The sequence below is a fragment of the Acinonyx jubatus genome, chromosome D4 (assembly GCF_027475565.1).
Source record: "Acinonyx jubatus isolate Ajub_Pintada_27869175 chromosome D4, VMU_Ajub_asm_v1.0, whole genome shotgun sequence".
NCBI classification, from domain to species: domain Eukaryota; kingdom Metazoa; phylum Chordata; class Mammalia; order Carnivora; family Felidae; genus Acinonyx; species Acinonyx jubatus.
Window position 1 is genome coordinate 78788499 of NC_069391.1, and position 24655 is coordinate 78813153.

The following is a 24655-nucleotide window of genomic DNA, read 5'->3' on the forward strand; positions in this document are numbered from 1 at the left end:
TCGTCTGTTATTTCTTTCACAATAAATTCAATGAAATGTACGGAGCGCCTAGCCTGTGCGAGGCAGTATGCCAGGCGCCAAAGACACAAAGATGAATGAAGCAAGATTCAGGTTTATTAGTGATTTCTTAATACTTGCGAGAGCACAGCCTCGCTCCCCCTTCCACCGCAGCCTGGACGGCTGTCTAACCAATCGTGGGTGTGAGTACTCCACAGCTCCCAGCTTCTGGGAACGTGTTACTCCCAGGCCAGCCCACGAACCTAGCCCCAGGGCTCTTGTGGCGTTCCCCAAGAGTCAAACATTCAAGTTCAACTCTGGAGCCGACGCTCTCGCTCCGCAGCGCAAGGCGCCAGACTCTTTCCACCTGTCCGCGCGCGCGCCCGTCGGGGTTCGCCAGACCCCGCGCCCGCTTACTTTGCCGCTGTCGCTCACGCCGAGGAGGTGGTCCCGTAGCACCTCCATGGGGTTAGTCCAGGTGGAGTGGATGAATGTCCCTCGGAAGATGTGCGCCAGGGGCGGCATCGGGGCGGCGCACATGTCAGCGGCAGAGCGCAGCGCGGGGTTCGCGAGCCGAGGAGGGCGCACCGGGCGGAGGTGCCAGGAGGGGTCCCTGCAACTGCGGGTGGCTGCCGAGTGCACCTGCTTGGGCCTCCTCCTGCCCCCGCTTTCCTGGGCGATCGCCTGCCCCCTGCAGGCCGCGCCCAGGGGCGGGCTCCGTGCCTCCTCGATGCCAATAGGATTTTCCTCCTGTGACTTGGCTCCGCGCTCCCTTGGGGTGTGGTCTTTCTCTCCTCCCCTGTGTTAGTTTTTGATCTGTTAACTCTTTGAGTTTCCAAATTCACAGCCTACAACGCAGTTCTTTCAACCTGGGGTGGCTGAGTCACCAACCCAGGTGGGGAGGGAAAGAAAGGAAGCCTTGCACCTCCGTCGGTCGCTAAATTCGCCACTGCTCCGCGTCCCCCAGCCTCCTCCACCTGTCTTTTTTGGCACACTTCGCGTTGCGCCTGTCTGCTCTCTCTGCCCTTTAAACTTCGGGCTGCTTGTGACCAAACCCTGTACCTCTTCAACCTGTAGCACGTTCAAAGTCTGAACAGTCCCAAGTTCAGGAACAGGTGGAAAGGTCCGCTAGAACTGCCTGCCTTACGGATCAGTTTTGTTTTCAGTTTCTGGGGATGCAGTATTTGTCCTAACCTGGTGCTCCGGAAGCATCCCTCAACAGAATTGCTGGGGGCCCCGCCAACAAAGGTTGATCTGTATCCCCAAGTCCCTCTCTTTTTCCTTGAGTCCAGTGTTTTGGCGCTTGTGACCATCCACAAACAATTTCAGTTCCAGTCTTTCTCACACCTAAAACAAATGCATTTCTTTGATTTAATTCCAGTTGTACGGCGTGGGGTGGGGGGGGTGGGGTGGGATTAAGTTCTCAGGCCAAGTGGCTAGGAATGGCACTGTGGCATAGCTTGATGGAAAGAGCACTGGACTAGGAATCAAGAGTCGATGGTCAAGGCAGTGAGCCTCGGCCTCTTTATCTTCATTTGTGAAAACTGAACTGGGGAGGGGTGCTTGCTAAGACCGCCTCCGGTCAGCATTCCTTCCTTGCAATGCGTTCACAAAATCATTTACTCAATTCCTCCAGGGAGACCAACTGGTTTCCACTCAGGGCCACACACACTCTGCTCCTTCTGCCCTTAAGGCCGCCTGCGGATCTTCACCGTGACCGACCCTTCTCATCACTCGTTTGCCTCAAATGTAGCTCCAGAGTAATCTTCCCAGCCAGTGAACGAGCAGCAGCGCCCCACCCCCAAAGTTTCTATTCCATGCACCTTATTTCTGCCATTGCATTGATCATATCCATCCTCAATTATTGCCTGTTTTTCACTGATTTCTGCTCCTCTCCCTGCAAAACACACACAGAGTAATGGAAGCACCACAGGACCAAGGCTCACTCTCTCTTTTTTTTTAATGTTTATTTATTTATTTGGGGGGTGGGGAGGAGCAGAGAGAGAGAGAATCCTAAGCAGGCTCCACACTGCCAGTGCACAGCTCATCACAGAGCTCATTCCCACCAACCCGTGAGATTGTGACCTGAGCTGAAATCAAGGGTCCCACACCTAACCGACTGAGCCACCCAGGCCAACCAGAGACCAGGGCTCTTATGCCTAGAACGGTGCCTGGGGTTTCTTACATGTTTACTGAATAAATATATGCATATTTTTTGGGGGGAGCAGAGCAATAACCTGAGATAAATATCTATTGTGGCTCTTACCTAAAGGATAAGGGTTTCTCATTTCAGCGTATGAGCAGGCTTTCTCTGAGTTGCTGCTATTATGATGTGGGGCCAGTTTACATAAATGATTCGTTCCCCTCTCAGGTCCTTCACCCTGAGGAAACTGCGGTCACGGGAACACTGAGGTGGCTGGTCACCCTACCAGGGACTCAGAATTAGGAAGCCCTGAAGCCGAGAGCATCGCGCTTGCCTCTTAAGGTTGCCACGTTAGCCCTTTGTCCCTGTCATTTTGTCCTGATTCTGCAGACTCGCACACCTTCCCTGTAGGTCCAACAGCCAGCACAGTGAAAACATCCTCTTGACTCAGGCTTGGATACATATGAACCTCAGAAGGAAAAGTGAAGAAAATGTCTGGATTGTCATGTAAAAAAGGAGTCCATTCAATGTTTCCAGAAGAGGTACTGGATCCCTAAAACAGATACGGCTAATATGTTATTTGTAATGTGAGCAACCTGAGTGACCAACAGTAGAGACAAGTTTAGTGGAATATTATGCAGTTATTAAAAAGCAAGGAAATATTTAAAACAGCCACATGGCAACTACATAGAAGATGGTAAGTTTTTTAAAATATCATTTATGGGGTGCCTGGGTGGCTCTGTCATTTGAGCGTCTGACTCTTGACTTCAGCTCAAGTCATGATTGTCAGGGTCATGAGATGGAGCCCCAAGAGTAGCTCGGTGCTGGGCATGAAGCCTACTTAAGACTCTTTCTCTCCCTTTCCTTCAGCTCTTCCCCCACTTGATCTCTTCTCTCTCTCAAAATAAAATAAAATAAAAACGTCATTCATGCTATGGTTACAGTCATGAAAAGCCTATAGGCGTATATGCTAGAATTTAAGAGGTATACCAAAACAATGGATATCATTCTGTGGAGGTAATGGAATTGCTAGGGAATTTTGTTTTGATGTTTGTTGACATTGTTATGTGTGGCTTCTGGAATGAGTAATGATTGTGTAGCTTTAAATTACAGTTAATCTTAAATAGAAGGAATGGGGTGGGGGGGCACCTGGGTGGCTCCGTGAGTTAAACTGCTGACTTTGGCTGAGTCATGATCTCATGGTTTGTGAGTTCGAGCCCCGCGTCGAGCTCTGTGCTCACAGCTCAGAGCCTGGATCCTGCTTCGGATTCTTTGTCTCCCTCTCTCTCTGCCCCTCCCCTGCTCGCACTCTGTCTCTCTGTCTCTCTCTAAAAAATAAATACACATTTAAGAACATTTTTTTTAAATAGAAGGAGTGGACCTAACACCAGCACTCCTCAGGGATTAGGTCTTCCAAGCAGTACCGACTTCTGCTCCAATTCCCAGCCAAGCTGTAGGCCCTGTGCTTGGGATCCAGTACCCTCAGCTCAGCCAGGTTCGGGAGGTTTTGGCTTCCCAACTAATCTCATCTGTTCTCCGTCCTCATCTTTTACGCTGCTGGTCCCCCTGCAGTTTTGACTCTCATCTCGGCGTCCCCATGAAAATGTTCTCAAGGCCACTGAAGTTTGAAGGAAGAAAGGAGCACAGAACTTTCATATTCACCTTTGAAACGTAGACTAAGCCCATCACAAGACAGCTTCTGGTTAATATGACTATTGCCTGGCCAGGCAAAGCATGTGACCGATGGTATTTATTGTGCTTCCAAAGTCTCAAGGAAATAGCAGGTTTTTTCTTCAGTTCTTTCGATAGCCCACATTCATATTCATGCAGTATTAGAACTGAAGTTATTATTCAGGTACATTTCACTGCTATTTTCTAGTATCACTATTCAGTTCCTCAAAAAGAAATCCAACAATGGTGTGCACTTTCAGAGTCCTACCCTCACATATCATTTCTTTCCAAAGAAAGGAGATGCTCCTTGGTATGGAGGCTTCCTGAAGCCCTCGCTGCTTCTTTGGGCTCTTCTCCTTCCGTATCCCACATACTCTGCGTCTACTTTGCTCACGATCTCTGCCTGAAGTGCCCTTAATGCCACATTACACTGCACTTGCTTTATTCCAGTGCCCACTCTCCCCTGGCTAAATCCTTCAGTTTAATCGCCCCTTCCCAACTCCCTCTAGAAAGCCTTTACACCTCCTCTCTGTCTCAAGTACCAAGTGCTCCTTCTCTGAGTTCGCAGGGTGTTATCGTTATTCTTTTATCAGTCTATCTTCAGTAGAAGATTGTGTTCTCCTTAAGGACCGTATCTTCTTCCTTTCTTTCTCTGTATCCCCTTAACACAATGTGTGGCCAGTAGGAAGTACTCAATAGCCTTATATAAATGTTGAATTTCAAGTGATGGCTCTATTACTTACATTTTAGTGATTAAAAAATCTATAGAGGGCGTGTGCTAATGGCAATCAGTTCATTGGGAGTAAAGGTTAAGAAAGAGCTTTATTTTACTTCTTTAGTTTTCCAACATTTCATATGAAAATTTTCAAACACACAGAAAAGTTGAACAGCTTCCTTTCTTAAGATCACACTTCTTCTATTTCAGATGGAGCCAAGTGGTCTCAAAACTCCACAATCACTGAGAGGGACCAGTATAGTCTAAACCTCTAACTGCCTGAGGCAAAGGATGGGACCATAGCACGATCAGTTTTACATTTTGGTCACTTTATTAGTACCATCATACCCGCAGCTACTCAATCTCTCCTGCTAGATAGAACTTGACTGCTGAAAAAGGCTTTCTCTTCTACTTCCTTATTCTGAGCCTCACAACAAATCTATAGAGCAGGAAGTCTAAGCATTTAGGTATGGAGAAACCGAGGTTGGTGTGCCTGTCTAGTTAGTATAGGATGGACGTGGGTCTCCACACCAGTTGTTCTCATACATTGCCTCCATACAGTAAACTGCAAAGAATTTTCCATTCAATTTTGTCGTGACGACGTCACTGCATTGTGGGTTGTCATTTACAACTGTCACATTGTACATGATTTCCCAACAGTTGCCAGTGACACACAGATCTACACTGAAGTGAAGCCAATGGACCTTGAGAAGAACAGTCCAATCATCACAGGTCAGTAAAAATGATGCAGTGCGAATAACTCATGTTTTCATGAGGCACAGTGAAGGACAGGCAGGTTAAACGAGAAGTCACTTTCCTCTTCCAGGCAGGAGAGAAGTTGTCATTGCACAGTGAAATAGATGCCTGCCTATTTTATTTATTCTTCTTTTGTAGCTAAATCTATCAGTTTCCATGGTGCCCCATGTTCACCATGGAAACTCTGACAAGCTTGTTATGCTTCAGAGAAGAAAAAAAAAAAAGCACACCAAAAATCCGAGATGGGATAAATGCAGTCCTTTTAAAATTGTGTTCTTCTGAGTAGGAAGACTTGAAAGATAGCAAATCATAATGATCTCGATTTTCCAGTTCTTAAGCCAGAAGGCAGGTTTGCATTCCCATCAAAGGAGCATCCTTGGCCCCCCAACTATTTTATCTGTGTAGCAGTAGTTATGTCTGTGACTCTGCATATGTAGTTATGTCTCACTTCTGCATTTCCTGGCAACAGAGAGGTGGTTCAGTCCTCATTTCACTGATTTTTAGGAGAATATTGCGCTAGTCCCCATATATTTGTCCCGTTTGTCCATTCAGCATTTTTTGGAAATCTGTATTAGGACAGATGCTATGCTAAGCACCGTTGATAGGACAATATGTGAAACAGATCTTGTCCTGCCTATATGCAACTTACACAATTCTTTCTTGAATAAGGTTTTAGGCCAGGCTCATGCAGGAAGATTTTTTTTTCCTGGATAGAAGGCTTTCAGTATCATGTAAGTGGTTATCTCCATCACCTACTCATACTGTTGATTGATCCTCAAAATCAGGTAGTACCTTAGCAGAGTTTAGTTTATGCACTTTCCCTCCATGACAGCAAGCTCAAAGCAAATACTAATGACCTGCTGTTACTCTGTCTACATTTCTGCCCCAACATGGATTATATTATCCAACATTTAATATCAAGGGATAAGCGCTAGATAGAATCACTATCTCTAGGTTCCTATCCAGCACAGCCACTAGCCAATGATGTCTTGGAAAGTCATTCCACCTCTTCTGGCCTTGGTTTCTTCTTATGCAATATAGATAGAAGGTCACATCATACCACTGGTTCCATATTTCTTTATTCTCAAGGACTCATTTTTTTTAATTTCTCCTACTCAAACCTTAAGTTTTAAAACTTTCATCAAGACGAGATAGACACTTGATACAAGTAACTATTGAATGAATTATTTCCCCATTTTTCATGAATTAAAGACCAAATTGATTACCAATCAGAACTTGCCATCAATATGAACTGTCTAGTATCATCACGTTGATAATTAATTTAAACCCAATGCAGATGTAACATGGTATTTAGCCCATGCAACCTATCTCAAGTTGGACGAATTCTGTTAGGCTTTGTTAATTGTTAACAATAGCTTAAGGAACACAGTTTTGAATTTGTAGAATAATCCACCTGAGTATCCTGGTCCTGCAGGTTGATAAAAACCCAAGTATGGCAGAGACTCATTGACATGATTTCACATGTATTTTGGGAACTAGTCGTCCATTTTTCTGCCTTAAACTAGAGGAGTTTACACACATCTAATGTGCTGCACAAACAGCTAAGACCCAGAGGATGAAATGAATCCTATTTAGGTGTTAATTCTTGAGACCAAAGAGGAGGGTTGGTTCTCCTCAAAGATACCGATGAGCAGCTCAAGTGGTCCAAGCTGGCATGGGTTCCAGAGTTGGGAAGACACTGGCTGCCACTAGTAACATGATAGTGGATGTACTGAGCACTGTTGAATGCATGGGGAGGCCATGGGAGCCATGCCAAATGTGAGCTCTACTCTAGCAGAAAGCCAAATATTATCATCCTTAGAGGAGCTACACAATTAGTGCCCTCAATCTCATCTGGAAATGAAAGACTAACTGAAACCCAACTTAAATGACAAAGAAATGGTGTTTTTAAAGAAAAAAATAGGTTCTGAGGTATTCTTTTTTTTTTATTTAAAAAATTTTTAATGTTTACGTATTTTTGAGAGAGAGAGAGAGAGAGCAGGGGAGGGGCAGAGAGAGAGACACACACACACAGAATCCGAAGCAGGCTCCAGGCTCCGAGCTGTCAGCACAGAGCCGGACGCGGGGCTCAAACTCACGAACCGTGAGGTCATGACCTAGCCGAAGCTGGACACTCAACTGACTGAGCCACCCAGGCACCCCTGAGGAATTCTTATGGTGTTATTTAAATACGTAAAATTAAACATATTTCAGAAACTGTAACAGCCAAAAATTCCTTTCTCTATGCTTATTTCTAAAGGGATGATTTTTAATATCACGCATAAATGAAAGAATTTGTCATTTATGGAATATTCTTCCATATGACATGCAAAAGCCACTAATTATATTTGTGACAAAAAGCTAGCCCTCATGGGAGGGGGAGAAGCAATTTTTGCTGTTGCTTTTATAAGTTTGGTTTGTGTTTTCAGAATCCTTTGTGCAATGGAACATAATGACTCAGTAAATATTAAAGGAATTAATGTTACATTATATACATTAACCCCCCCCCCCCCAATGCAGACCCATTCAGTTTTCCCTCTGGAGCATTAAAATTGCTGTAGTGTACATAATACTAGAATATTCCATGAAATGAAGAAAATGAAAAAATGTATGAGACTATGGGCTGACAGTGGTAGAAGATGAGGTCAAATGGATTAAGCCAAGAGAGAATATACAGCCTCACACAATCAAAAAAATCCATGGTCACACTACCTTGTGGCACAGCTTGGTTGCAGGTTAATCAATGCCAAAGCACCCAGTGGTGCTCCCCTCCTGTCTCTCTCTCTCTCTCTCTGTATGTGTCTCTATCTCTCTTTTGCTTGTTCTCCCTCCTTCCATTCGCTGGCATCTTTCTCCTCGTGGCTTCAAGATGGCAGCAACCACTGTAGACTTTATACTCTCTCAAATTCAAGTAAGGGCAAAACCAAGCAACATGTTTCCCAAATTCCAGAAAAACCCAACACAAAAACTCATTTTTTTCCTTATTTACCCCAATTAAGCCAATGTCTTTTCCTCAAACCATCAGTGGAACAGACCAACATAAAATGCGATGTCATGACCTGAGTCACAAGCTCCATCAAGCACAGGAGGTGAATGTGGGGAAGGGGGCAGTTATTTAGACAAATTGAGATAAAGTGTCCTAAAGAAGGCAAATGGATTCTGGGTGGCAAAAACAGCAGATTTATTAAGGTGTGATGAGTACTAGTTTCTCTACTCAAAGTTATTAATTTAACTCAGTGAAATGATAAGTGCGGACATAATTAGCAATATAACAGGCATATGGTGCATCTGGGTGGCTCAGCTGGTTAAGCATCCGACTTCAACTCAGGTCATGATCTCAGGGTTCATGATTTCAAGTCTTGCATCAGGCTCTGTGCCGACAGCTCCGAGCCTGGAGCCTGCTTCAGATTCTGTGTCTCCCTCTCTCTGCCCCCTCCCTTCTCTCTCTCTCAAAAATAAATAAAAACACTAAAAAAAGAAAAAAAGAAATATAAGAGGCATAAATATTGCAAAAGCATAATGGAATACATGATGCACTTGAAATAATTATAACATGTTTTATCTTCCCTGAACAAACTTTGTGCTTACCACAGGGAAGATAATGTGCCATGTGTTGTACAGGATATAAAAATAAGTATGGTATGGTCCCTGTCCTCACACTAAGAACGACAAGTGTAAGGGACCTTTTAAAAATGAAGTGCATAGGCAGGCACCTGGCTGACTCCGTTGGAAAAGCACGCAACTCTTGATCTTGGAGTTGTAAGTTCAAGCCCCATGCTGGGTGTGGAGATTACATAAAAATAAAATCTCAAAAAAAATTTTAAATTAAATTAAAGTACATAGTAGAACTACTCTTAATTTTTATTTATGGACTGCCCTTACCTTAGAAGGACATGAAGACACAGATCTGTTCTGTGGAGTTCAGCTCCCATGACTTAGAAAAAAAGCCATTTATGATTTGTGATACCAATAGGAATTTCTCCATTTGCCATGTACTTTACATTATGGAAATTATAGTCATTTCTAGATATGGAATATATTGATATAGTTATTTCAGTGGCCTAAAATACATAGCATGACAATGTCAATCTGATCATTAATCTTCACTGTCTTTACCTATCCTTCACGCCAACCTGAAGTTGGTAATAAAATCTAGTAAAGCTGCAAAATTTTGGTTCAAATGAGTCACCACAAGAAGCCCTGCTTTGATCATTTCTGAGGGTCAAATTTTTACTTCTTAATCTTTTTCTAATTAAAAAAAAGTTTTTAATGCTTTATTTATTTATTTATTTACTTTGAGACAGGGCGCGCACACATGCGCTAGCCGGGGAGGAGCAGAGGGAGAGGGAGGGAGAGAATCCCAAGCAGGCTCTGATGCAGGGCTCAGTCCCACAAACCGTGAGATCACGATCTGAGCTGAAATCATGAGTCAGATGCTTATCCGATTGAGCCTCCCAGGCAATCCTTTACTTATTAATCTTAAGATAAAGTGCTAGGAAGAGGAATGGCAGGCTATGCGTGGTTTGCATTTTTCTTTTCATATACCTCGGGGTATTAGGATAGGGGGCTATGCTCATAAAAACAACATATGATGAAACTCATGGAAAGGTGCCGTGATATCAGTGTTTCATAAGACCTAACAAAGACTTAACTATAAATTATCCTCCTTCCTCAGTAATTAAATATGGTTGATTTTGCTGTTGTTGTTGTTCAATGAGCTGGGTAAGTTGTCACTTCCCACCCTTAGCCAATGCCCTACACTCTCATTCATTGAGTCAGCAAACATTTGTTGAGCCCCTACTATATTCTAGGCCTTCAGTTGGGCCCTGGGAATCAAAAGAGTAAAAAGACATGGTTCTCACCCTTAAGAAGTTCACAAGATAGTGGTGTAAATAGGCAGATGTGTTAGCACTGCTAAACCATACATAGGGCTGCCTCTTCTCCCCTCAACCCCTGCAACCCCATCCACCCACCACAGAGCTCTGAGGACTGGGTCTGTCTCCTTTACCACTGTGGCCACAGGGCTTAACACAGCATCTGGCATATTGTAGATACTCAATAGATGTTTGTTAGATGCATCCAGTACACTGGTAAAAATACACATGAGATATAAATATTTTCAAAACTTCTTATTGATTCCTGTCTCAGAAGAGTAGATATACATGGAGAGAAGTGGGTCTGGCGCAGTGATCCTCAACCAAGAGTAGTCTGCTCCCTAGGGGGCATTTGGCAGTGTCTCATGACATTTTTGGTTGTCACAGTGGGAGGTTCTGCAAACATCTAGTGGGTAGAGACCTGGGAGGCTGCTAAACACCCTACAATGCACAGGACAGCCCCCACCACAAAGAGTTATCCATCCAAAGTGTCACTAGGTCTGAGGTTGGAAATCTTTGTCTAGAATAAAATCTTCAGCCATAGGATCTTAAATGTCTAGTGATCTTCAAGCTACTGGAAGTTACATTTCAAAGTAAACTTCGAGCTGGAGGTTGCATTTCAAAATGTCACATAATTTGTCGTAGTTTGACTTTCTTGATTAAGAAAGAAGAAATCACTTCTATCCCACATGTCAGCCCTCCAGGATTTGAAAATGGTGGTGATTGTCCTAGCCTTTTTTCCCTACCATGTTCATCATTCCACTATTCCTCAAGGCAATTAAGAATTGTAAATAAAGAGTATATTAAAAAATACAGGATATTAGCAATGGGTGGAACATGAGATGTGTTTAGATGATGGGTCATGAGATGATTTTAGCTATCTCACAGACATTGCATAAACAGCATTGAATTATATATAATTATAGTGAGAAAATTACTTCTATTTGAATTTTTCAATCCTTCCTAAGTCAAGAAGACCTTCTCAGGATGGTACTAAAAGGCTTAGTAACCCCCCAGGTTTCCCCTTTTTAACAAAGAGAGAGACTGCAGAGTTAGAACCTTCTAAAGGCAACAGTATCTAGGTAGAATCCAACATTATTTTGTTTATAATGTATTTATGTTTATAGTTTCTTCTTGTTCATGGCAAGGGGTGCTGGTTTTTCTTTTATAGATTTGGCTGGTTTCTCACTTATGGTTTTGTACACAGTTCTCTAGTTAAAGTTTTAAAAAGTGAGACTTCTTGAAAATTTAAGTAAATTACAAAACAGATACACAAATTGGACAAAATCAATATAGACGCCATGTGTAGTATCTAAAGTTGGGGAAATTATGGCAAACTACAGTCCTCGAATCAAACAAATGAGTAGCCTGATCTTGACTCTACTACTTCTGCATTAGATGCTCTTGAGTGAGATATTTAGCCCTCTGAACCTCAGTTTTCTCACATTGAAATGGAGATGTGATAATCCCTAGTTCATTGAGTTATTGTATTAATTGAGGCAATGGATGTAAAATGTCTAGATAATAGTAGATGCCTAATAAATGTTAATTTACTTCTCTACTCTTACCCATATCAGCTCATTCCCACCCACACATTGTTCCCTTCTGTGAGTAGTGCCCTCTAAGAGCCTGATGTAGTAGTGTGGATATGAGCTTTGGAATTACATCAATCTGAGATCAAATCTCAGCTTTACTGCAAACAACTTATGAAACTCTCTGACGTTCATTTGCTGCCGTTTTCTTTAAAAGGGCTTCACTGGGATATTGTGGGTTTGGATGACACCTAGCACCTTATCTGGTGTGGGGGATAAGCTTAGGAATCCCCCGGGCTTGCACCAATGGGTTAACAAGGCATAAAAAAATACAAAGTCATAAAATGCTCACACCCAAGTTTGGGTAAACCAGATTGGCACTCCAAGAATAGAGGTGTCCAAAGGCACCTCAAGAATAGGGAGGTGAGAAGGTGCCAGGACTAGGGAGGTGCAAAGGCACCCCAAAACAGAGAGGGGGTGCAGAGCCCCCCAGAATAGAGAGAGGCCAAGGCCTAAAATAGGAATGGCGCAAAGGTGCCCAATACACAGGTGTATGAAATAAACAAGGTTAGATATTCAGGGTGGAAGCACCCCCAATTTAGTATAGTTTAGCAGAAAAGCTGCTTTCACAGGAGGATAGGGCCAGGTTAGGTAAATTGGTGAATTGGACTATGGACCACTGGGCTGCAGGCAAAGCAGCCCAGAGGGGAGATGGTTAACAAAAGAAAAGGTGACTTGTCAACCCTGAGGTTACTCCCCTACCTGTCTCATCCCCTAGGCTAGCTAAGATAGACAGAGGTGCTGCCTCACTTCTGCCATTAACAACCATATGCCCATCTGCCCAGCGTCAGGATTTTGTTTTATATTGACCCAAACCCCAAACACTGTATATCTTCAAAACCCCCTTTTTCACTCACGTCCCCAAGTTACTGTTAGCAGTTTCTTTGTCTCCTTGTACACGCCCATCATGTTTGTAAGCCTTCTGATCTGAATAAATATGGGGCAAGGACCCTTATTTGGGGCTCTTGTCTTTTCCAGGACATCAGCCATCTCTGGCTTTAATCCTATATCTGCTCTTTTTGCTGGCCAAAAGAGAACTTTAGACTTAGAGTCTACGACAGATGGTGATCCCAACGTGACTGAAGGGAAGGGGACTACAGGCCAATGTGGGCAGAGAGCCGACGTTGCTAGGAGGTGCCACACCTCGACTGCAGGACACCGCGGAACAGTAAAGGAGCTCCAAGGAAAAAAAAAGAAAAACGCACTGGGTACAGTCTCTACCTGACGAGGTAAGGGATAAAGGGAAATTATATTAGGATTTGCTACCGCGGAACTTTTTGAGAGATCTCCCATGGGAAACTCCCTGGCTCCCTCCCCAGCCCCTGACTCCCTACAAAAGTGCTATATTCGAATTCTTCAGTCCCTAGGAGAGACAGCAGGGGCTATTCTAAATTATAAGGCTCTCCTTAGATTATTGGCTGTCCAACAAAATTGTCCTTGGTTCCCAGAACAAGGAACTTATGATCTTGAAGTGTGGGAATGAGTAGAAAAAACAATGAAGGCCAGGTAGTCTAAAGGGGCTAATGTCCCCCCTAAAGTAATCCTCACCTGGTCCATTGTCTGCACTTCCCTTTCCCTCTTGAGCTTGGACAGTGCATACAAAGATGCAGAGTTATCTAAAAAGGAGGAAAAACCTCACTCTCCTATACTCAGATTGTGCCTCTGGCTCCTTTACAAAGAGAAGATACTCCCCCTCTCCCAAAAGGGTGGGACGATATTGATATCGAGCCTCTGAAAACCTCATCAACAGGCTCTGATAAGGTCCTTACCCCAATATAAAAGTGCCTTAAAAAAGCCCATAAGCAATGAGAAAGAATGAAATATGGCCTTTTGTAGCAACGTGGATGGAACTGGAGAGTGTTATGCTAAGTGAAATAAGTCACACAGAGAAAGACAGATACCATATGTTTTCACTCTTATGTGGATCCTGAGAAACTTAACAGAAGACCATGGGGGAGAGGAAGGGGGTAAAAAAAAGAGGGAGGGAGCCAAACCATAAGAGACTTAAAAATGGAGAATAAACTGAGGGTTGATGGGGGGTGGGAGGGAGGGGAAAGTGAGTGATGGGCATTGAGGAGGGCACCTGTTGGCTTGAGCACTGCGTGTTGTATGGAAACCAATTTGACAATAAATTTCACATTTAAAAAAAATAATGGAATAAAATAAAAAGCCCATAAGCCGGTAAATTACAGCTGTTTCCTGTTGTCAAGCAAAATGGACAATATGTCCATGAAGGCCTGCCCTTCCAAATGGTAAAGGAATTACAAAAAGCAGCTCAGCTATATGGCCTTCATAGCCCTTTTACAATCGGTATTTTAGAAAATATTCATGGCACTCCTTCTATGTGTGCCTGGGACTGGGGCTCTCTTATGAACATCATTCGGAGCCCAACCCAGTATGCTGTCTGTGCCCAAGAGTTTCATGATGTTTGCATGACTGGTGCTATGCAGAACTTTGCCGCTGCTATTCCAGTGTCTTTTAAACAACTGTCTGACACAGGGCAGGATTCCCAACCAAGGCAGTGAGCCCAGGTTCCAATCATTGTCAGCAAAGCAACACCATGAAATAGTGCGGTGGATTTTACAGAGGGCATCCCTAATATTGGGGACTCTAACTCTCTCTCTCTCACTGTTTCTTCCTATACATTCTGGTTACTCTAACTATACGTGAGGGCTTCTCCCTCATTCATTCCCTGGATTAAGTCCTATGATGCTTAGAGTCTACCTCGGGATAGAGATTTTAAGGAATATTCCCAAGCAGCTGCCGAAACTCCTTTTGTTTGGAGGAACTTCCCTGTCTTCTCAGACCCGACATGGACCGCCTAATTCACCAGTGGAAAAACAAAACAAAACAAAACAAAACAAAAATCGGGATCTGCTCATCTACCTGAGCTGACAGACTTTAGGACCACGTGAACTCTTTTCTCTGCTCTCTGGGCCTCCAGGCCTCTAGGGTGTGGAGACACCTCACCTCTGCTGCCTTCTCTCCCCCCCTCCCACTTCTGCACCTGGGGTGCGGCCTGCACATCTGACTCTTCAAAGCCTCAGACAGCACTCCTCCTCCCCACCCTGTCAAAAGGCAAAAAACAAACAAACAAACAAACAAACAACAACAACAAACTGAAACTCCTTAAACTTTAAATTTCCTCACTGGTGTCACGGGAAAAATTAACAGTGGTAGATTTTTAAGGGGACACAGGCAGAACATTATTAAGATAGGCATGTCTTTTAAATTGTAAAACTTTATTCTACTAAAGTTGAGATGAATAAAATTCTAAATGTACACTGGTATAAGGTTAAAATTCTGCTTTTAAAAGCATTTCTCTCTGTTCAAAAAGCAAAGTTTTCTTGGACTGTTCTGCTTTCGATCAGACAATGTAAACAAAGGGTTTTGTCTCTCTTGTCTGCCGAAAAGCCAAAGCTTTAGGTTTCATCTTTATCAGGTCTTTAATTGCTTAGTTAAAACTTCTCAATGTTAAAGGTGCTAAGTTTCGCTAACAACTATATAACGCTATACATTTGCCTTTAGGATCTTTTATTGCCATGTTGGTTAAATAAATTTTTAAGATTTGTAATGATTTGTAATCCCATTTAGGATGTGCTTTATAATAACTTCCTAAGGTTTTAACAAACTTCCCAGGATTTAAATGATAAATGAAACATATTTGGCGTTAACTAATTTAAGTTTGTTGGGTCTGTCTTTAAAGTTATCAGCATTAAATATAAAACTTTATTCTACTAAGGTTTACTAACGGTCAAATAAGTTCATGTTATCTCTGTTCCAGTCTGTTAACAAAAGGTTGCCTTAAAGTAATGGTTAACTTTGCCTCGTAGTTTTCTCGAGTAATTGTTAAGATAGCTTTCAGGGTCTTTGGTAACCTAAGATGTTAAAGTTTTGCTTGCATGATAAATTGAAATAAATTCGTTGGATATCTAACACGGTGAAAAGCTAAAACACTGATTACTAGATATGGGTCTGTGCTTTTGACTTGCTGCAAAACAAAAACAAAAACAACTAAGGATTTTTGGAACTGTTAAATCCATACTTTATGCTTAATGGATTCATAAGTGTACCACCTAAAAAAATTTTCTAATATAACAGACAATTCACAATTGGTTACTACCTACTTTTTTCACTGGAGACTAAGGTTTCTAAGAGTTAAAGTTCTGCTACTGAAAGGGCGGGCCTACGCCGGCCGACTCCATCTTGTTCTGTGTCCTTCACCTTGACCACACCTCCTCCCCTTGGGTAACCACCCCCCCTCACCTGCCTTACAGGACTCGGACCCTTCCCCAGCCAATTGGCTGAGGCCATAGCCATTACCTCACCAACTGCCCCTAGGCCCCAATAAAACCTTTGTCCTTTTGAAACTCGCTCTCTCTCCCCAGTACCTCACCGCTGCGTCGTGCAGATAGGGGATTGAGCTCGAGCTAGCTCCAATAAAGGCTCTTTTGCTTTTACATCGGACTCGGCTCCCTAGTGGTCTTTGGGGATCACGAATTCTGGGCATAACACTACATGTAGTTAAAACATAAAATAACAAAAGAAACTCTGTATGTAGGAAAGTAGGAGATATAAAAGAAAGATATAAGAAATGGTAATATATTTTTGTTGAAGGTAAAAGAAAGTAATTTTGTCCTAAACGAGACTGCTCATTTGGAGAAAAATGGCTTGGGACAAAATCTAAGTGCAAAGAACAGTTGTAGAAGGTTTGTGAAGGAAAATCTTTAAAAAGGAATTTTATGTGTGGTCAAAATGGACCAAGTTTAAAATAAATGGATTTTAAAAGTACACAGGGTTAAGATTAAAATTCTTCCTCCTTTGGTCCAGAGGCTGGGAAAATGATGGCAATACTCTTGTGCCAGCCTCCAAATCCTCCACGTTTGTGTTGTTCTGTTTGGCAAAAGAATGGATGCCTCTGCCATATGAGGGATGGATAATATATAAAGGGCTTTTACTAAGATACATGGAAGCCATTTTACTAAACTTAGCCCATTGTATGTCTCAAATGGATATCCACCTGGCTAAAACATATTTATATGAACATTACTGAAAAAGGGGAATAGACCTTGAGTTTGGACCTTTAGCTCCCTCCCTCAACGGCCAATGATCAATATGTATGTTACTGATGAGCAAAAATAAAATGAGTGCATCTACAACAACCACAGAAAAAATACATTTTTGTTAATGGTAATAAATAAATAAATAAATAAATAAATGGAATTTTAACAAAACGGGTAAAACAACAGGACAACATGCCCTTTTAAATTGTTTTACGTAAGCCTTGGTTGGAATTACCCATTCTTTATAATCCACAAGGCCAAACAATTGTACAATGAGCATATATTACTCTTAAAAACATGTGAAAAAACAAAAAGGGGGAGATACCCCTGGTTGTCTGCATTGCAACCTCAGCTCCTTCTTGATCGTGCTAGGATTACTCTTAACTTTTTAAATCCCAACACTCAAGGACTAACTGCAGCTAAGTTACACTCTTCCAAGTCAGATAAACCCTCTCACCCCATGGTGCTATGCAAAACCTGTGAAGGGGGGCCCACACCGACTGCACCCACTCAACTTCTCACCTGGGGTCGAGGGTATGCTTGTGTTCTTTCAGATTCAGGACTTCTGTGGATTCCCTCACTTTTGGTAAAGCCTTACCATGGCAACATGGAGACCCCCAGAATATCTTACAGTGAACCAAGACTGCCAGACCATGAACCATGACTCTGAGTGAGCGGCTACTGGCCCCTCTCTTCAACATGGAAGAAGCCTCTTCGTGGACTCCTCATCCTGAAGCCACTCTACAAACACAAGTCCTTGTCCCTGATAGAATATGGGGAAGCCTTAAATGCCCGTCTAACCAGGTCAGCATCCTCTTAAAACACAATGATATTGCGTATACCCCTAATTCACATCTGATGGCTATAGTTTCTGCCATTAACAAAAATTCAATATGTGTAAGCCTAATTCTACTCCTTGCCCTCATTTGTCCAGGCCAAGCTCAGTATTCATATTGGGCTCATCTCCTTAACCCACCTCTATTTGATAGCTTCACACTCAAGCCTGGGATATTCCTATTAGCAATAATGACAGAGTTCATGGAAGGAGCCAATCTTAACCCGCCCTTCCAAATGGAACAAGAGCATTGGCTTTATGTGCCAAGACCTCAATGGTGGCTTCCTCCAGCACCTCCTGTGTGTGTTACTAAACTCAACAACTTATATGCTTGCCTTAAAATAAAAATCAACTGGCTTTTACCTATACAGCCCAAAACCTCTACAAGGCCAGACAATCTTACCTTTTTCTCAGCTACAAGCTTTGATATACCTCAAAAAACAAGTATATCTCACACTCTTAATGTTGTGGCTTGCTCCAGTCTCAAATATTCAGACCACCCCTGGAACATCATTCCCTGGACAACCTGTTATGGAGAGACAGAGCATAATCTTCACTGGGGTAATTGAACTATTATTGACAGCGGTCCTAGAGGACATGGTGAAACAAATACTCTAATAAGACCATACCCTTTGGCCAGCCTAGTAGGCTTATCTGGCCCTATAATTTCTGCACAAAAGGGAAAGTAAAAGGACCTTGGCTTGTTAATATTTGGAAGCTGGGTCTTCCCTTCTACACTCGTATTATCAGTCACGGCAAAATTTACGTAAAACAACATATTAACCTCCTAATTGGGGCCTCCCTGCACAATAGACAATTTACACGGACCACTATTTGTGCCCATTCTCCCTACGTTCTCTTTGCTCCCTCCACCTTACAGATCCAACAACTAGGAAATAATCATCATATCTCTATCTCTCAGGGCTGGTTTATGTCCTGTGTAAGTAATAATAACATCACCCAATTAAACATCTCCTCTTTATTAGTACTTAGCGCGTCTTAGCCTGGGTTCCTGTTAATAGCTCTGAACCCTATATGCATCGATCAGGACTAGGTGCACCTTCCAAGCTTGTTTGACACTGACACTCTGCTGCAAGGTGGAAAAGATTTGTTGGCCTGTTAATCAGCGGCATCCTAGCAGCAGTAGGCATTATCGCCTCTGCCACTGTAGCTGGAATCAGCCTGCATCATACTATCCAGGCAGCCCATGTCCTTAATAAATTTATGGCCAACACAACCAAAGAATTTGTAAACCAAACTTCCATCGGTAGACAAGTTTTGGCCCACCTTGAAGCTCTTGAGGCTGCAGTGGAATTTACTGGAAAAAGACGAGAGGCCTTGTTCCTCCACTCTAAACTGCCCTGGGACCCTAACTACCAGCATATCTGCATGACTAGCATTCCTTATAACCACTCCCAAGTTTGGGATGGTGTCCAGACACACCTTTGCAGTGTCTTTTCTTCCCACCTCTCTGACAATATAGAAGATTTTGATATGACATCGTTCCAACAGCTACAATATGCAGAGGATCAGCTTAAAAACGAATGAGCTGATTCCTGGGAAATGTGGCACGACCTAAATCCTTTCTCACTTACCGCTAGCACCCATCTCAAATTCTGGATAACTCTGGGGAGCAGAATCCTCCTACTGTGCCTCTTTTTATGTCTTTGTAGAATCACCCTCCAAGCCATCCAAAAGCAAAAGAAGGACCAGGAGCTCGTCATGATGGTCCTCGAACACGAAGCTAAAAGAACCAAGAAAACGAAAAAGGGGAACCAGGGAGAATAAGCTTAGGAATCCCCTGGGCTTGCACCAATGGGTTAACAACGCATAAAGAAATACAAAGTCATAAAATGCTCACACCCAAGTTTGGGTAAACCAGATTGGCACTCTAAGAATAGGAAGGCGTGAAGGTGCCAGGGATAGGGAGGTGCAAGGGCACCCCAAAATAGAGAGAGGGTGCAGAGCCCCCAGAATAGAGAGAGAGAGGCCAAGGCCTAATATAGGAATGGCGCAAAGGTGCCCAATACACAGGTGTATGAAATAAACAAGATTAGATATTCAGGGTGGAAGCACCCCCAATTTAGTACAGTTTAGCAGAAAAGCTGCTTTCACAGGATGATAGGGCCAGGTTAGGTAAATTGGTGAATTGGACTATGACCACTGGGCTGCAGGCAAAGCAGCCCAGAGGGGAGATGGTTAACAAAAGAAAAGGTGACTTGTCAACCCTGAGGTTACTCCCCTACCTGTCTCATCCCCTAGGCTAGCTAAGATAGACAAAGGTGCTGCCTCACATCTGCCATTAACCACCATCTGCCCATCTGCCCGGCGCCAGGATTTTGTTTTCTATTGACCCAAACCCCAAACACTGTATATCTTCAAAACCCCCTTTTTCACTCACGTCCCCAAGTTAATGTTCCCAATTTCTTTGTCTCCTTGTACCTGCCCATCACGTTTGTAAGCCTTCTGATCTGAATAAATATGGGGCAAGGATCCTTATTTGGGGCTCTTGTCTTTTCCGGGACATCAGCCATCTCTGGCTTTAATCCTGCATCTGCTCTTTTTGCTGGCCAAAAGAGAACTTTAGACTTAGAGTCTATGACAATCTGGTACATACTAGGTCCTCAACAAATGTTGTCTCTGTTGCCTCTTACAGCCTGGTCAATACCTCATTTGAAAGAAAACCGCTGGAACTGTTGTAATATTTTTTTAAAGTACAACTGATGCTGAATACCCTGAAACTTATCTTCCTTGATCTGAACAGAACACTTCTATTAATACAGTCTAAGGTTACATCTGCACTACTAGGAGCCATATTCTTTTATTGGGGTAGACCAGACATTTAAATCCTTTCTGTGCTGGGGGCGCCTGGGTGGCTCAGTCAGTTAAGTGTCCAACTTCCGCTCAGGTCATGATCTCACAGTTTGTGAGTTCGAGCCCCGCTTCGGGCTCTGTGCTGACAGCTCAGAGCCTGGAGCTTGCTTCAGATTCTGTGTCTCCCTGTCTCTGCCCCTCCCTTGCTCACATTCTGTCTCTCTATCTCTCTCAAAAATAAATAAAGATTTTTAAAAATCTTTTCTGGGTTGTGATTAGTATGAATTGTAATTGACTTCCTGAACCTAAATCCAAGGCTTTACATTATCTTTAATGATGATCGCCTTGTTTAGTTTTAATACAATGCATCAGTAATTTGTCAATATCTTATGCCATTCACAGATTTGTTATGTGCTAAACAAATCAATGATCCAAGGCATTGTTAAGAGAGATGAATAGGTCAGGGCAATGACAGAACCCAGCAGCTTATCCCTACAACCCCACTCCACCTTGACCTTGACCGTTAGTAAATACATTTTAATATGGGGGCTCAATCCATTCTGAATTCTCCATACTATACTGCCATTTACATTATATTTCTACAACTCTCCTTCAAAGATTTTATGAAACATTGCTTGATACCTTACTGAAGCTGAGATATACCACATATTCTGTTATCACTTTTATTGCTTAAAAATGGATGTAATACTAAGTGAAATAAGTCACTGAGAAAAAGACAAATGCCATGTGATTTCAGTCATATGTGGAATTTAAGAAATAAATCAAATGAGCAAAGGGGGGAAAAAGAGAGAGAGAGACAAACCAAGAAACAGACTCTTAACCCTAGAGAACAAACTGATGGTTTGGGTGGGGGATGGGTAAAATAGGTAAAGGTAATTAAGAGCACACTTATCACGATGGGCACTGAGTAATGTATCGAATTGCTGAATCACCATATTGTACACCTGAAATTAATATAACACTGCATGCTAGCTCTACTGGAATTAAAATTAAAAACATCAAAAAGGAATGATTTAGATTTCCCAATGTAAAAAACTAAAGGGAATATTTCCCCCTCAATTTGTAAAAACGTTTTATTTCTATGAAAAACTATTATGGTAATCATTCGTTTCAGTCATGTGGGCCTCTCAGTAATAGCTTTTATAATATTCATCCAAACGTTATATGAGGCTTGATGAGGACAGATACTACTCCACTCATCTTGCCATCCCCAGTACACAGCACACCTTCCTCACTGTAGGTGCCCTTAGGTGCAGATAGGAGAGCAAAGGGATCAAGTTCCTGAATTTGGAATCAAAGATGGATCAGAATCGTGGATGTGCCACTATGGTGATGCAATCTTGTGCACGTGGTTTCATCTTAAATTTCACTTTCTTAAGGTAGAGATGCAAACACTCTCAGTTTCACTATTAAAATTTAGTGAAATAGTATACATATAATTCTTAGCATAGTAGTTGGAATAAAGAAGGTGCTCAAATATTACCGCTATTTTTTTTTATTATTTGATCATGCGATTACTTGCGTTGATTAAAATTGAAAACACATAGCAAAAAGCGTTAGTCATAATGTCCAGGACTATACCTTAATTCTTTCTTGGGTAAACATATATTTATTCAAAAGACGATGTAAAAATGTGCCAATCTTGCTAACGAACAGTTAATTGTGGACGTTGGTGTGGAAGAAAACAAAAGGAATCGAGGAGGAGCTCTGAATTCAGCTGACCTTGTCTTGCCTGAATTGTACAATCTTGTGTTTCCAGAGAAGTGTTGCTCAACAGGGAAGTAACCAGCAAGAAACCCAAACTGTCGCAAAGCATAGACTGATGTGATCTGGACCGACCACCTTCTTTTGCCAGTAAGTAAGCCAACTGGGATATCCTCATTTCTGTTAGAGCAGTGTCAGGATTGCTATCGGGCAGAGTTGTCGAGCAGAAGTTCCTCTACTTGATACGTCTCACAAATATTAATTCAGTTCTATGTACTTTTTTGTACCCAACTTCCTTCCCAATCGGTTTGGAGGCACAATTTATGCACGCTTATAAATCCATGACAACGGTCAAATGTCTTCCTGGAGTATCGTCTGCTCATTGAGAGTCTTCAAAAACATAAATGGGGGTCTCACAACCAGTAAGGGAGGTAGGCAGGGCAGGCATAGTGCTGTTAACCTCAAAAATAAAACTGTCAGTTACTTTAATGAGTTTATTCTGGAATAACAGAGAATAACAACTCAGGCATGCAGGGTACGACAAAACCATGGGTGAGTCTGGAGGACAAAGGAGAGGAAAGCTTTTTTATGGAGGAAAGTGGGATGGGGCTGTTACAAACAAAAGGTCCATCGGAGTAAACTGGGACCTGGAATAATAGTGACTTTTGATTGGCTGAGTTGTGACAGTCTCTCGTTGGCTGGGCTGCTGCAGGGGGAGGAGAAATCTTTGTTCCTCCAGCTGGGGTTGCCAAGTGTAGACTTCTTCCTGTTGAGAACGTACAAGGTGTGTCTTTTCCTGGTGGGGTTGGCAAAGGGCTTCCAGGCATGGTAGGGTGCGAGAGCTCTCTCTGCCCACCTCCCAACTCCATTTTAGATGAGGCTTCCTTAATTCAGTTTCACACTACTTTGCAGTTTTTGGATGCATGGAGATAAACAAACATTAAATGCCATGTCCAAAATCACAACACTGGTTCTCTAAGTTCCTCAGAGTTTAGCAATTAGTTCAAGGCTCTTTCTATCACCCTATTGGTCTTTTATTTTAGCAAACTGTTTCAGCCCACACCTGGTGTGAATCCTTATTTGTGGAGGCCATTCCCTTTCCTCTCCACTTGTCTTCTTTTTCATGGTCTTCCTGCTCCCTGTTATAGCAATGGTATCCACTCTTGACAAGGAGTAAAGAGAGAATCTGATAGGTTCCTATGTAATAAATGAGAAACACAGAGAAGGGTTCGATGTGTGACCCGAAGGACCAGATTGTTAAATGGCCAACGAAACCTGGTAACACACTCCTGTGATAGTTCAGATTCCTGTACGATGGTATTGGGGATTGGTTTCAGTCCTCACAGCAGGCTCCCTAGCCTTACATCTTGGACCTTGCACTAAGGTGGCACTCTATAATATAGAGGGACTATTTTGGGCCCCATTCAAAAACTATGGCAGTGATTGATTGATAGATTGATTGGAGTGGTATTTCTAGCATTGTTTGGAAGAATATTTCTAGGAAGTCAGCAAGTATAAGAAGAAATGAGGGAGCTTTCCTAATTCTCCTTAAATTGTAACCAGAATCAATGTCTATCATACCTATGGGAAATCAGAATGATAGAAGGCCATAGAGTTTAAGAATAAATGACCAGGGAATAATTTCCATGTGGGTTGAGGTCACTTGGCTAATCTAAAAGCAAGAATTCTCAGCTCTGCATTCCCAGATACAATGCTCATATACACAAGCGATGCCCAACCAGTATCCAAACTATATTGCTGATTTTTAAAATAGAACAGAATTCACATAAAATAGCTGATATGCTGGAGCCTGTAAATCAATAGGTAATATAGATTGAGGCCAGAAAAATGAAAGCTCAGAGATTGCTTCCTAAGCAAAAATTACTTCTTGTTATCAGAGAATAGTTCTCCTGAAATTGATTATCACACAAGGTACAGAGAGCTGTCTCCTTTTGTTCCTCTTGCTCCACTTTGTCCTTGGAAATTATAAAGGTCCCATCTCACAGGTGCAAATATCCAGGGACTGCCCTGCATAATGGGCTCTCATAAGTCAGAGCCACAAATCTGGACCATGAGGTCAAGTACAGGGATATTGTTCTGGTTGGGGATGAGGTGGTGGGAGGGGAGGGCACTCCAGGAACTCTAACTACTTGGGTCCAGCAGAACCATCAATGGCCCGAAAGTCTCTTGGTGTGTCTGCACTGCTGGGTCCCTGTTGGACATTCTTGGAGTATTATTCCTGGCACTAATTTGCATTGTCTTGATTGATTTGGAGACCTCCAGAGTGATGTAGCAATAATAAAAATAGACTGAGATTGCTGCACATGTCATTTACTATCAAATCGGGCAAGGAAGAAGGGGTGCCAAATGCCTTCTTTCCTTTCTTCATTGTGTAACACTGTCATGGCAATTCCATCATTTCTACCTCACTTAATATGGGTCATTGCTTCTTCCCTGCTTGTAGGAGCCA

At 42.6% G+C, this 24655-nt stretch overlaps 1 protein-coding gene across 6 annotated transcripts in view; it reads right to left on the reverse strand.

Annotated features, from left to right (window-relative positions):
- GDA (guanine deaminase) overlaps window positions 1-24655 on the reverse strand; it is a 171257-nt gene that overhangs the window by 78547 nt on the left and 68055 nt on the right. For 2 of the 6 annotated variants that reach the window (XM_015063263.3, XM_027041036.2), the window contains exon 1: window positions 415-880. The exons of 2 other annotated variants lie outside the window; for them this stretch is intronic. In XM_015063263.3, the coding sequence (XP_014918749.2) occupies window positions 415-537 (123 nt within the window). In that variant the 5' untranslated portion in view covers window positions 538-880. Of the gene's footprint in view, window positions 1-414; window positions 881-24655 lie in introns of those variants that run through there. 2 more of the 6 variants (XM_015063264.3, XM_027041035.2) reach the window with 2 other exon arrangements.